The 14,641-nt window shown below is 43.5% G+C and overlaps 1 protein-coding gene across 1 annotated transcript in view; it reads left to right on the top strand.

Moving 5' to 3' along the window:
- The window catches only part of jag2b (jagged canonical Notch ligand 2b), a gene marked incomplete at both ends in the record, with an annotated part of 59,249 nt that overhangs the window by 16,187 nt on the left and 28,421 nt on the right, over window positions 1-14,641 (top strand). The window contains 2 exons of the mRNA XM_080745131.1: window positions 5,346-5,400; window positions 13,830-14,087. Of these exons, the coding sequence (XP_080601257.1) occupies window positions 5,346-5,400; window positions 13,830-14,087 (313 nt within the window). The remainder of the gene's footprint in view (window positions 1-5,345; window positions 5,401-13,829; window positions 14,088-14,641) is intronic.

Below are 14,641 nucleotides of genomic sequence, written 5' to 3'. Positions count from 1 at the left end.
TTGCCTACATTTCTTTATAGGAAGTAAACTATCCACACTTTCTTTGTAACATACATTACATACACTATCACACACATATACCCTTGCACTTGCGTAATTCAAAAACAAAATAAAGTAAATTATCCACTTAATAAAAACTCATATATTCTGAGCTGCATAAAACCGTTGTCCACAAGAAGGAACTCTGGGTCACCTCGAGTCGAGATGACAGAGTGGCTCATAGCTTGAAGGAAATAAATGTATTCAGCCTATTAATAGAATACCAATATGAATAATTTGCAGAACCTTTCCTTTTTGTCTGCAACCTGGCCGGAAATTGCTTGGTGACTCAGTTGGTGTGTCTGCTGTACTCCATCTTCCTCAGGGGCTGTCAAAACCAAACGTAAAGGTGCGCATGGCAGACGGGTTGCCACTCTGGGTAACCAACTCCTCCATCTTCTATTTATTTTATTTTTTTCTAGATAGTCAGTGTGCCGTGTCAACATACATTTTGATGACACAAAACTCTGACATATTTTGATTGTCAGGACAGGATCATTAGACTAACCCACCTAACTCCCCGACTCCCTCCCCAGTCAAAGTTCAGAATTTTTATTAATGTAGAATAATGTGCAGGATGTAATTTGCTGCAAATTGGGTGACTTTATTTAATTGACCACGTTTAAAACAATATTTGTTTTTCTGCCAGAGTGCCAGTGATCACCCTCCCCTGTGCCAATGTTGGCACCCGTGCCTAAGGTTGCCTAGCCTACCCCTGTTCTAGAAGGTTGTTGGGGGTCCAATGTCCCGACTCGTCCAACCTGGTGATGGGTGACTGGTGCCCGGTGTATTGTTGTACTTAATTTGCTTGATAGAATTCAGTAGTAATTTCCTTTAACTGGCCAAAACACACATAAAGAATAGGTGTTTCCAAGGGATGTGAGGAATTCCAGTATTGCATTTTTATCAAATGTCAAATTTTAACCAATGGCAACAAAATAATGGTGTGTTGTAGTGTCCTAATAAGCTTATCGTTGACTTGTATGCAAAGCTTCATGCTGACTCACTTAAATGTAGGCTTGGACGCATATTTGCCTATTTCTTAGAAAGCAAATGCACATGGTGCACACACGCACGCACGCACGCACACACGCACGCACACACACACACACACACACACACACACACACACACACACACACACACACACACACACACACACACACACACACACACACACACACACACTCGAAACCTCAGCTTGAAAAGAAGTGTAGATTAGTAGCCCTACTGACCCCAGGCCACCCCAGCTTCCACTTCCCATTGCAACCTCACTCAGTTCCCAGTCCTCTAATTTAAATGGCTACCTTCCAATCCCCCTCTCTGCACCCAGCAGCCCCCACCCCTCTCCCCACCACCACCACCGCCCCTTCATCTGGCGTGGGAACCTGCACCTGTGGCTCTCCCCTCACGACGCCCAGCCCACTGTCCACTCCCCACCATCCAATGCTTACGTCACCAGTACAGTCCTGAGTGACAAATCTCTGTTCCTTACTCGGTTCCGCAGATAAATATTGTGAAAATAGCAGATCTACATGCTAACACATGTAGATCGGCTATTTTCTTTTTTCTTGCTTACTTAATATTTGACAGTTTGGCCAGTCCTGTCGAATATTCGACTATTCGAATACTTTGAGGTTGAATAATTCGAATACTAAAAATCACTATTTGTGAATGCCCTAATATATATATATATATATATATATATAATTTTTTACCCAAAACAACATTCTTGTTCTTGTTTTCCGCTTCTTGGCGAGGGCTGGTGTACATTCTGATGCACACATGGTGCAAAGGATGGCGAACCAAATGATTGCATCATAAAACGGACACAGACACACATACGCAATTACACAAAGTCACATGTGATATGTAAACACAGGCTATAGCCAGTCCCCTCATCGCAGCTTGACAGGGATTTCTTTGAGTAAATCCTGTAATCCATTAGGGGAAGGGCTTGCCAGAGTTTGGGAGATTTGACTTGGACAGGGTACATCCCCAAGGACCCAGGGTCACAGTTTTGATTGGTGCATTCCATCAAGTCATAGCGTGGGTGTTGGATTGATTTGCTTGTATTTAACTGTCATTACAACATCTTTAACTGCAGTCTGCTGAATGTCTGAATTGTGAATTAATCAGTGTGGCACATAGACATGAACTGGCCATTTAGCTGGTCGAGCCTGCAACGGTGTGGATTGTGCACACGCACGTATGCCTGCTTACTCAAACCAACTCAACCCTGCACTGCCACTGCTTATTGAATGAAGGGGGGGTGGGCTGGTATGTTATGGTGCGGGGGACAAGGTCTTTGTTTGGTAGCCTCTTCTCTTCCCTCCCCCCATTTATCCATCTATCTAGCTCCAGTCATTTGGGCAGCTGTCACTTAATCCAGCTAATCACAGACTGTGCTGGTCGGTGGGAAACCAGACTGGCCTGTGGCCTCAGTCAAACCCATCAGACACTGGAGCCCGACCCATGACAGGTTTTTGGGTCTGATTTTTAGAGAGCCCTAGACCACGCTGACCAATATTTTTACTGATATTTTGTACAATTAAAATTAAAACATTTAATAAAAGCCTATAATGAATGACATGCCCAAAATGTAGGCATCAGTTTGAAAGTGATTAAAAATCGGGACACATCAGCTGCATAATTGCCGATGTCATCAAAAAAAGTCAGACAATTGGCTAATATTGGCCCATGTGTCGGTTGGGCTCTATCAGACAAACTGATTTAGGTGCAGAAGATTCTGCATTGCCCTCATACATAACATGCTGATTGTGTCACAGGCTGACAACAAGATGGCAAATAATAGTTTCATGTCAAGACACCCACCGCTCACGCACAGCACTGGCTTCTCTTTCATGTGTGACCACACAGAAACATACACACCCACCCACCCACTCGATCAGACGGGGGAGCCCGCCCTACAACAGGAGGGGAGGGGGGGGGGGTTGGTGGTTGGAAAGGTCAGAAGCCACAATGCATGTCGTTGGACGATCCGCGTTCATGTCAAATAATCCATCTTTGGTGATGCTGCATCTGTTGTGCGTCTGTGATGATGGGTTGGGTGGGCGGAATGCAGTTTTCACACTGTCACACTGGCAGCGGCAAGAAATGGCCACACAACCTGGTGTTGTGATGAAGCCAAAAAGCTGTTTGTAGCTCTGTTGTTTCCTATGCGCATCTAGCCCTGTCCCTCCGTTTCCTTCCTCCCTTCTCCTCCTCTTTTCTTCCCAGTCTCAACCATCACTTCTCTCCTGCAATGGCCAGTCTCTCTTGGCTTCCCTGGAATGGTGGTCTTAAACACAGTGCCTATGCCCTTCTCTCCTGTTCTCTTCTCTAACCTGGTCCTCCACAACAACACCCCGTCCCGCCTGCACTCCCTCCCTCCCACCACCCACTGCCAGACAAGCCCACTTAATCCCACAGCCCAGCAGTGGCCGGCCACCCAACCAACCAACCAACTAGCTCGCTGGTCCCACCAGATCAACAACACACCAATGTAATACGGTCCCCCCGTGCTGCAATCAGAGATTCATCCCTCCCTTCTGTCAAAGCTATCCATATCCCAAACGCTCGTCCTAAGCTTTTTCTACAACCGGTCCTGTGTCAATGTCATATCAATGACACTACATTAGAGGTCATATGCAGTCACAGCGTGGCTGCCACTGAAACACTGGTGACGTAATGAGTGCTATTTAGGTCAGCTGGTTGCCCAGCAGCAGGCCAGCTAGATTACCCCTGCGCCTCTGGTTAGCTTGGTCGTCAAGCCTCAGCTGTGTGTGTGGTCAAACTGGTGTCAGATGTGGGCTGCACACTACTTACTAAATTTTGTTGCGTCATCGCGAACATGGACAAAAGAAGGGGAGCCCCTCTGGAAAAGGCTCTCTTTTGGTTACTTAACCTTCTATGAATCGGCACGAGTGGTGATGTGAGACCAACAAATGCTGGATGACTGGACATCAATCACGTTTTGCCATGCCATCCTCACAATATTTTTTAATAGGATTAAAACATTTGTGGTGTTGCTCTTAAACAATATGGAATTGGAGTACTTGCCCTGGCGGTGATTTCCACCCAGAATAGATGGTTTGTTTAAAAATATGGCTGTTGCAAAAATGGGTGTTGCAAACCTACCAGTATATGTGAAGACTATAAAACTTGTACTTGTATTTCTGAGTACATCTAAAGTTTGCATGCAGCTATAGGTTTGTTTCCACAATATCTACAATGCATCAGTTCCCATTATTCGATTAATCTATGCGATAACTTAATCATACCATAAATTGACAGTTCTGTAAATAAGATAATAAATTATTAAAAAAGTAAACTTTTTGAGCAGTCAATAAGGAGATTATTCAAGTAGGCTAATAGTTTCACCCTATACACATGTGGCAATGCAGCAGTAGGACATGAAATATCAAGTGATGAATGAACTATTCCAGAACACATTTTTTGTTATAAGTTATAAAGCTGTTTTTCAATGGCTACCAGTGACTGGAGAGCAGAGACATAACACCGCAGCTTGAGGAAACGATCAAAGGCCAACTTTGTCTCCTCTAAACCCTCTGTCCTTCCTTCCTTTGACCATCTCTCACTTCCTTCCTCTTCGTCCTTTCCTGTCCATGTCTTATTTGTGTTCCACAAATATCCCAAGGAGTGTAAGCAGAAGTTGAGGGGGCTAAATGGCGGTCAGACCAACATGAATGAATGCTCCAGTGACGTGTAAAAAAAAAAAGGAAAAAAAGAGAGATGATCCGTCTCTTCCGTCTGACATACCTCAGTGATAGCTGATATTAGCTGTGTGAGGTGTCTCTGTGCTTAGTGGTGAGGCGACTGTCTTAAAAGGACATTGTCATAACACCCGAGATGTCTTTTTCCTAAAGGAAATTGGGGAAGTCCACTGCTTGCCGTTTGACTTTAAGAGTGACAGCAGCTACTGTAGGTCAAGAGGGGAAAAGGTCCTGGTAGGATTTAATCCTAGAAAAGAAAGATGCAGGGTGAACAACCCTGTTCTTGCAAGGTGCTTGCAACAGCACAAAGTACATTTTGCCATTTTCTTTTTTCTAAGCCGTTTCGCAATAGGAACAGCCATCACCTTGGTTTATTTGGGGTCCTTGCCATGGAATAATATGGGAACCCTGGTCCCCTGGCCTAGGTACATACAGTGGTGACTATAGGATCAATTCTGCATTCTTTTTTTGGGGCGGGGGTCTGTGTTAGTATGTATTATCGTGTGTGCGCGCACATAAACACACTGTGTACACCTGACTTATTCTTCCCTTTTCTTTTTCTTTCTCCAGAGGGCATATACGCTGATCGTAGAGGCCTGGGATTGGGACAACACCACACGCAACAGTGAGTACAAGAACACTTTGAGTTCAGCTACCATCTGTGCTATTAAGTTTCACAGTGTAGACACGACATTTTGTCAATGCTGGTCGTAGTAATGTGTCAAATAAATGAGGCATTAGTCACTGTATCCATTTTCTTAAACTCGGGTGATGGCTGTATTATTATTTATCGGGTTACGCCACCTGACCACACCCATATAATGTTAGGTCAAATTAAACGATTGCACAAGCGGGATTCCAAGGCAAGATTTGGTAACTGTTATAAAAGAAACACTCACTGGACCAAGACTCCTTATACGATAGACTTTAATTCTGAGCTGGTGTCGTCTCGGACCGTCAACGCTCGCCAGCTGTATCCTGTTTTCCTTTGGCTGTGTCCCTTGGGCGGACTCCTGTAGAACCCTTTCTTCCCGTTAGAGCAATCACATTCTGTGAGGAAGAGAGGTCTGGTGTGGAATGTAGGATAATGGCGTCTCAATGTGTACATTTTACTTTGATCTGTGGATATCGTGGTTCAGTTGATGACTTGTCATGGACCTCTCTCCTCTGTGTATGTGTGCGTGTGCCCACGCGCACGCACAAACTCGACTCATGTTAAGTGTCCTTCGTAATGCAAACTCACTGCTTGTTTACATGAGCTCATCATGTCCTGTTTTGTCCATAAGATCAAAAGCACTTCCACTAGTATGGACAATGGAAGTGAGCTAGACATGACATCACAGGGTTTTTTGTATGGACTGGACTCTGTAGCCCACATCTACCCTCTTGCGTCTCGATTTAACCATTCCATCAATTGTCTTTTTGAATTGTTGATATTGTTGGCCAACTTGTAATTGTAATTGCTTTCTTTACGTGAGTATTCAGTAGGTACTTTTTCACCATAGCAGGCTCGGATATATTTTGTGGTCATGAGTGAGAATAGGGAAAAGTAATTTTTTTTTTTACCAGATTGCACAAGGAAGTTGTAAAGACTTTGAAGCTTAGGCAGGTTACTTTCAGTATTGCACCTTGTTTAAAGACGAGAGAAGACTAGCATTATGTCACAACCATCAGCTGACTTCAGCCTTGATGTCATGGGTTCAAGGGACATAATCTTGTGGAACAAAGACTCCTTTCAACTCCTGTGGAGGATGACAAGGGAACATGTTTGACTTTGTGAGTGTCAGGTCGTAGTTTAAGCTGACGACCCTATGACCGACAAGTGGGGAATTCATGGCACTCTGGGGGTAGAATCCCATACGTCCTCAGGGCCATCAAACGTGTAGCACGAAGAAAATCATACCTTGACTTTGGGCGCAAGGTTTTTATGCCGTGGCTCTGCAGGATGCTAGCCGTCTATTAGAGGGACGGTCTCCGTGTTTAATTGCAAGATGATCTCCCAAACTGATGGACCAGTCAGCATAGACTTTTTGAAATATTTTACTTTCATCTTATAATGGAAATGAATGAGGCTCGGAGTCATAGGGTACGTCACTGGAAGTCTGAGAGACACATTGGAGCCACTCCATTCATTCCCATGTGTATCCGAAGATCCACGTTATTTGATTTTTATTTTTGCTCTTGATCTGAGAACTACTTTATGCATCTTAAAGAAGATGCTCTCTCAGGTTGTGTCTGGTCTTCTTTACAGCGATTTGGAGCCATGCTATGTTTATCTTGCATGAATATTTTATTAACCACACACACAAAACCTAGCGTCCCAACTCTGAGCATGTTGTTATTGGCCAGCATTCAGTGATTAGGAGTTTGTAGAAAAGGAGGGGACCAAGTACGGAATAGAACTCTGGGGGACCCGGGTCAATGAAGGGTTAAATGGTTTGAAACGCTGAGGAAGGCCGACGTGCCGAAACTCGTCCGTTTCTCTAGGTAGACTGCTGCTGCTGTGCAAAACTCCAATAAAATGAACATAATAAACGAATCAATTCACTGATAGTCAGTTAAATTGTAAGAGACTACACCAAGACTCTCCTGGAGTTGAGCGCATCTTCTCCTGACTGACTTGATCCAATAGGAGACGAGTTGCCATGCGTTTAAATGGTTAACACAAAAGGTCATAGAGTTCATAGGTAGGGCTGGGGCGGTTTGGATTTTTAGTTATTGCGGTAATAAGTCACTGTTTACCGACCGTATCGCGGTATCTCAATAAGAGTCTTTTAAAAGACAAGAAGCGACCGAACACACTGTAGCTAAAGTGCCAATAGTTACAGTATTTTAGGACGCAGAGTATAGGGAAACCAACGTTTTGGCAGCAAACTGCCTTCTTCAGGGTATTGGGGTATCTCCAAAAAGAGTTGTTTTCACTGGAAAAAGTTAATACATTTTAAATACATTTAAAAAACATTACAAAATAATCGCGGTTATAATATGAACTAGTCACCGCGGTATTGCGGTTACTGCACCCAGCCTAGTCATAGGTCAGAAGAACTGGCATCAAAGTCAGTTCACACAAAAGGTTTTTGTGTGAAATGTTAACTAACAGTGTAGTGTCAACAATATGTGTTGTAATGTGGAAAACAAAATACTAAATTTCCCCTTACTTCAAATACTTGACTTTATCATTTTACAAATTTCTAAAGTGTACAAGGCGGTACAAGAAAGTAGAAATAAATGAAAATGGTATTTATTTTAGTGCCTTATTTTGACTATTGCCCCAAAATGTAAAATTCCATGAAATAGCCTATGGATACCAGCATTGACGATTACAAGAGAGCTATAAATAACATCCCATTAAAAGGGTCAGGGCAGGGGCTGAGAAACGTCAATCAGGAATGTGAACATGGCAACACAGCAAAAATGCCTTTAAATGTTGTGAGAAACACCGAAATCTGAACTCGAACAAAGAACCTCGTCAACCATGCATTATCAGTGACACTGCTAACTGTCATCATCAGCTGCACACAGTAAATGGTGCATTTACATACAGTAGCACCTTTATCCAAAGCGCTTTACAATGACCACCCTGCGGAGGCGGTTAGGGGTTCAGTGTTTTGCTCAAGGACGCTTTGACACTAACACAGGGGGAGCCTGTGATCCAACCCGGGCCGGAACCTTCTGATTCCCAAGCTGCAGCTCTACCTCCTCCACTCCTGAGCCACGGTCACGTGTCATCCGGGGACTGCCCCATAGGTTGAACTCCCGTTGGGTAGAACAGAGTCGGCAGGTTATTACTCACCAGCGTCGGCAGGTTGGATAATCACCCATGTCACGGTTACTGAGGTTAGGGTTAGGGTTATTAGGGTTAGGTTCAGGCATAGTTTTACTGAGGTTAGGGTTAGGGTTAGGTTTTGGTGGTCGGACCAAAGGGTGTTCGACCTAATGACATGTTACCATGTCATCCTAGTTAAAACATGTTAATTTACCACATGCTTGCTTTTGGGTGGCAACGTGCAAGAACAAAATTATCTTTCCATGTGCACTTGATTGATTGATTGATTGAAGACTTTATTAGAAGTTTGCATAGGGAAAGGTACAGTCAGTTTCATGACAGTACAGTTCACTGGTACAAGGTCAACTAAAAGGAGATCCTAGTAAGCTTTTCGGCTTATTTGCACAGGACACCTTTATGTATCTCATATTTAAAACTTCCTCTACAGTATGTGCTACATATCCTAATATTATGTTATCAATCTTAATTGTGGTAATTTGGCAATAAAATGTTACCTCATTTGCTGTGTAGTTACGCTGTGTAAACAGTTTTATAGGAAAGTGCTATACAAATGAATATGTTGTCCTTGTTTCGTCAAGTAGTCTGTCATTAATTAGCAAATCTGCTCAAAGGGTTACATCATTAAGTGACAACAACTGTGACTATTATGTTAACATGGGATGGAGCAGCTATTCAAACAATTCCAGTGTGAAACAGTTGTCAGTGTTGTTGGCAGACAGTGACAGGGCTGGAGGTTAACCCCCCTCGCTCATCACTGCACAGTAAAGTCCTGTTTAGTGAGTGTTAATTTAACTCAGAGTGTACAAACAGTCCATTTGTACACTCCCAGAGTTAAATTAGCACTCTGGATTTTACCATTTTGAGCCATGGGCTCTATGAAGTATTTAGCACATGACTTAAAAGGTTTATTTTATCTCGGCTGTATTTAATTAACACCCTGTGTGTGTAGATCTGCATTTGATTTGCTTGTTCATTGTATATAAATAAAATTAAATTATATTTTCATATATTTAAGTTGAATATATAACAATATATCATATAATAATAATATAATTGATCTCATGGGTTAAAGTTCTCAGTCCTGGGGACTGATTTCAGTCTTGAGGATTCCTTAGGGGCCATTTCTGATATCAGTGAAGATCTGCAACAAAATATAAATAAGGGGGAGGTGTAGCGATGGCCACGGTGTAGCATAGAATACAACAGAACTTCAGAAGATACTTCTATAAAATGATGAAGCATGGATTGGCACACACAACATTCAGTGAAGGCAGTTCAGAACTCCAGGGAAACACCCCAAATATTGGTGTGTGCTGCGCCATGTTTCTAAAATCATATATTGGGACATGGTCTGAAATTAGGCCTAGAATTATTGAATGCTTTAACCAGTGAAAAATAGCAGATATACAAGCTCACAGCGCGGCACCGAGTGCCGCGCTGCGAGCTTGTGGATCTGCTATTTTTGAAAAAGTCGTGAAAATGTGTGCAAATCTTTGAATATATGTATTTTCAAAGCGAACATTTGTAACTCAAATTTTGCTTCTGGGTGGTCCCTGGAACTAGATATTTTGAAATGGGGGTCCGTGGCTAAATAAATATCATTTTGGGGGTCCTTCACATGAAAAGGTTTGAGAACCACTGACATAGTAGTCTCTCAAGAACAGACTAACTGAGCTCCAGTTAAGTGAAAAGGACCTTTTCTTTGACGATGACTGGCCAGATTGCTGACATAGAAACATAGGTTTTTTCCAAAAATCTTAGAAGGATTCAAAAGACACTTATAGAATCGGGTCAAAATTCAAATTTTCACGATTTTTCAAAAATAGCAGATCTACAAGCTTGCAGCGCGGCACTCGGTGCTGCGCTGTGAGCTTGTATATCTGCTATTTTTTAATATTTAAAGCATAAAATATTGCGTCATAATGTGTTCAGGCCTAAATGGGATACATTTCAGTCTTGGGATTTATTTTTGCTTTAACCGCTGTGATCTATCAAAAAGTTGTCTTTTTTTGTCTGGGTAGCTCAGTCGGTAGAGCTCTCGCCTTAGGACCACAAGGTCATGGGTGCGATCCCACCACCACAAGGTTTGAGAGCGGCAAGTGGTGTGGCAAGCACTGGGAGCTGAATGGTAGGTGTGGCGCTCCGCCTCAGCAAGCCATCACCCAGGGGTCTAGCTCATTGTAACCGGGACATCAGGCATGTCCTAATGAAAGTATCAAAAAACACCTGACACTGCCTTCACTTTCTCAATGCTGAATAAATGTAATGGCAGCAACGTGTCAAGGATGTCTGAAGAAGGTCCTTGACCAAAACATGGTGTCAATTAACTAAAGAAGCTGTTTGGCTTGTTCCACCGATGACACACCGTATAGAAGAACAAAATGTTACAAAATGTCATTAGTCCAACTGTCAGCTCTGTGGTCTTAGCATTCACAAGCAGTTATTAGTGTTTCAGTGCAATTCCCTCCCTTCCAGCGTCATGTCCTCCAGTATGGCCCCCCCATGTCCTCAGGAAAACCAGCCGGCTGTTTGCCTTGTGTTTATCGAGCAGGAAGTGGGGAGGACTGTACGGCCGGGCTCCGTGTTTAGACACCACGGCAGCAGGGCCCGCCTCGGGCCCGGAGCCCATTGTTCTCTATCTGGAAACTGCCGGGAGTTATTTCTGTTATTGTTGCTTAATTCTGTCTGACATTGTGTCGGTGCTCGGCAGAGGAAGGTGCGTGTTGTGCTTGTGTGTGTTGGCGCGCGCACGCTACATTGCAGCCCAAAAGCGGCAGGGTAAAGGAAATCGCGGGCCCCCCATTTCCACAGAGATTGTTTGACGGCTCTGATCCCACTGTGATAAAGATTGCTTTCTTTGTGGAGGCTGGCGTTGTCCGTTGGCCCCACTGAGGAAAACCTGAATGTCTAATGTGAGTGTCGGTGCACAAGAGGCTAGACGGTAGCTACCTGCGTCCTGCCCCATAGGAACCAAGCAGCGCTGCTGACACAGAGAGGCTTAACCAAATGAACCCTAGTGGGCCTATTGTGGGCAGGTCATAATAGACAAACATTTGGCAAAAATGTCTAATGTACAAGCTCATAAAACATCGCAACACATTTGAGCTTGTAGATTGCCTATTTAGGCAAAGAGATTTGGTGTAGAGGGGAAAAGCGTGTTGGGGGTGGGGGGGGCGGCTAAGCATAGATCTCTGGGGGACCCCAGTCAATTAAGTAAAATGGGGTTTATGTAATGAATATTTTTTTTCCTCCATCATTTTGTATTCCGTTAAGATAAATGTACAGTACCTGTACAGATGGCATATGTGATAGCATAGCAGGTATGTTGTAATTTGCATATGCAGGTGTGAACATGTTAAGCTGCTCCGTGCCATTAGCCGGAGTAAATCAAAATAAAAAAAATGTGCAGTTCAATAGATCAGTTTGTGCAACAGAACAGATCATATTTCAATCATATTTCACATAATTAAAAACCACCTCAGATGAAACCACGCCAGGTAGAATTTGCATGAAAAGGTAATTGTCTGAGGGAGGATTGGCAGACTAGACAGGCATGGGGGAAGTTGTTCCAGCCTGGCTGCAGGCGGTGTTTCATGCCTCCCTTGTTCCACAGTGTGATGGTAGCCGGGTAGAGTCTGTTCAGAAATCTGCTATTCAGGCATTTGATACTGTAGTAGTATTCGCCCAGCTGTTGTCGGGAACAGATTGTGTCTGGGGTGGTGACCGTCAACACGGAGTGCCTCGTTTTACAGATGCTAAATTCTAAATATATACTAGTTCACATTGCGAGACATCGTTTATCCCAGTCCTTCCAGTACGCCATGTGCAGCCTGTGACATGCAGATGCACCATGTTTAACCCAGTCCTCTCAGTACCCACCCATGATATCAGATGCACCTGCTCTCAAAGGCAGAACACCCTGCAATTATTGCCATGGCAGCAATTTACTGATTTCCTGTGGCAAAATACTGAGACTGAGATGCCATGGAGCTAGATTCCATTATGCTGTTAGATGGCAATGTTTGGATCTAAATCTATTTATATACATGTACCTGTATATTAAAAAATATTACATAGATTTTTTTTCTTTTTCTTTTTCTTACAGGGTTCTCCTTATTGTCCAAAATGCTTGGTTATGGGGCCTACTTTTTTAGCCACAAAGTATCAGATATCCATAGTTGAACAAGCCTTCAATTAGGTGCTTGATGACAGCATGAGCAGTGTCTGCCAAGGCTGATAAGAAAACAGCTGCTGTTTAGTGCCCAGTTCCTCTATCCCAAACTTCTTTTAATTAAATAATAATGTTGTAAGATTATGCAACTGAAATATACTGAAATAATTGTCATACACCACATCCCGGTGATGGAAATGAATCCGGTAACTGAAAGAAAGTGCAAGGGATGATTCTGGTATATGTAAAAACAGCAGCCTTTTTATTACTCTATCATTGTACCTTTTTTAAGTTGAAGGGCGATCGGGTATTTGGCTTGAAGATGCAGTGCAGCGTCATTTTGTTAAGTCAGGACGAGTTGCAAGGTACTAAGATGAATGCATGACACTATGGGACTGATCTGCTGTAACGCCTCAATTTCCCTTTGGGGATTAATAAAGTATATCTCATCTCCTTTCATCATCCCCCTCAGTTTGTATTCATGGCAGTCTTTTTGTTGGACAGCGTTCTCAGTCTTGGGCTTGTGTGTGTTTTAGAGGTTTTTAGGCAGACATTGTTAACTCATTCGCTGCTTTTTAAAACATCTCTTTGAAGTTCCAGGATGCCCCCAGTCTCCATAGACTTCCATGTAATTCATAGTGCACGGATCATGCACGCCCATGCCTAGATCATCCACCACGTGTGTGCACGCTGTTCACAGCTTTCAAACAAAAAGGTCCGCTTGGAAATCCGTTCAGGCATTCATGAGATAGCAGCCATTATGTTTTCTTCATAATGTAAACAAACTTGGCTGCCATGTTTAAAAGATGGGGTTGGTATGGGTGTTAAACATGCAATTTCGCGATCACGATCATCCTAGTACATTTTTGGAGGTAAAAAACTGCTCAAAACTCAGGAAACTCGGGCCTAGCGGCCTGGACATATGGGATAACTCAGGAAACTCATGGTAAAGCAGTGAATGAGTTAAGATGCAACCCAGCACCAGCTATTTCCTGAACAGCGTTTAACCATTTGGGTTCTGCGAATGTTACAAATCAGTGAGTACATTTCAGATGTTACAGTAATGGTCTTGTACTTTTCTCACCCTTTTTTCCAGTTGATGGGGAGCTGTTGATTGAGCGCAGCATCCATACGGGTATGATAAATCCTGGAGACCATTGGCAGACCATCCCACACGATGGGCCGGTCGCGCGGCTCATCTACCGCATTCGCGTGCGATGCAACGAGAACTACTACGGCAACAAGTGCAACAAGCTGTGCGTGCCGCGAGACGACTACTTTGGCCACTATCGCTGCGAGCAGTCTGGCAACCGGGTGTGTCTGGAGGGATGGATGGGCCACGACTGCACAACAGGTTAGTCATTTGAAATGTGGAGTGTTATTGAATCTGACTCTGCAGAAACAGACATTGAATGTATTTGTTTTGTTGTCATTAAGACCGGCTGTCAGTCAGTCTGTCCGTCACTTCACACTTTTGCCTTAGTCATATCTTTGCCACTGTTGGCCCTATCAATGCCAAACTTTGCACACACACTCCTTGGATGGCAAATCACAACCTCCACCCCTCATTTCTCACATGGCCCTCTTCTAGCGACACCATCAGGCCGATTTTTGCAAAACACATTTTTGGACACTGCTCCTACAGATTTTGCCCTAAAATCACACAAAGCGGTACACAGTATCTCTAAAGTCCTATTTCCCATATTCCCTCCTGATTGGCTACCATTACCTTCTAAAGTTTGTGTATGTGACCTGACGGTCGCTTATCTCCCGATTAGGGAGTCTTACTGGTAATAATAATTAATTGCGACCGAAGGTCGCATATACTCTGAAGAACCGTGTCGCTTGAGTGTCCTTCCGTACCCCTGTGATGTCAGTGTGATGTCAGCGAGTTGTGACATCACTTCC

The sequence above is a fragment of the Nannobrachium achirus genome, assembly GCF_963921795.1.
Source record: "Nannobrachium achirus genome assembly, chromosome: 16".
In the NCBI taxonomy this organism is placed as follows: domain Eukaryota; kingdom Metazoa; phylum Chordata; class Actinopteri; order Myctophiformes; family Myctophidae; genus Nannobrachium; species Nannobrachium achirus.
The sequence above is the reverse complement of the archived record's forward strand: the minus strand, read 5'-3'. Positions and strand labels throughout refer to the sequence as shown.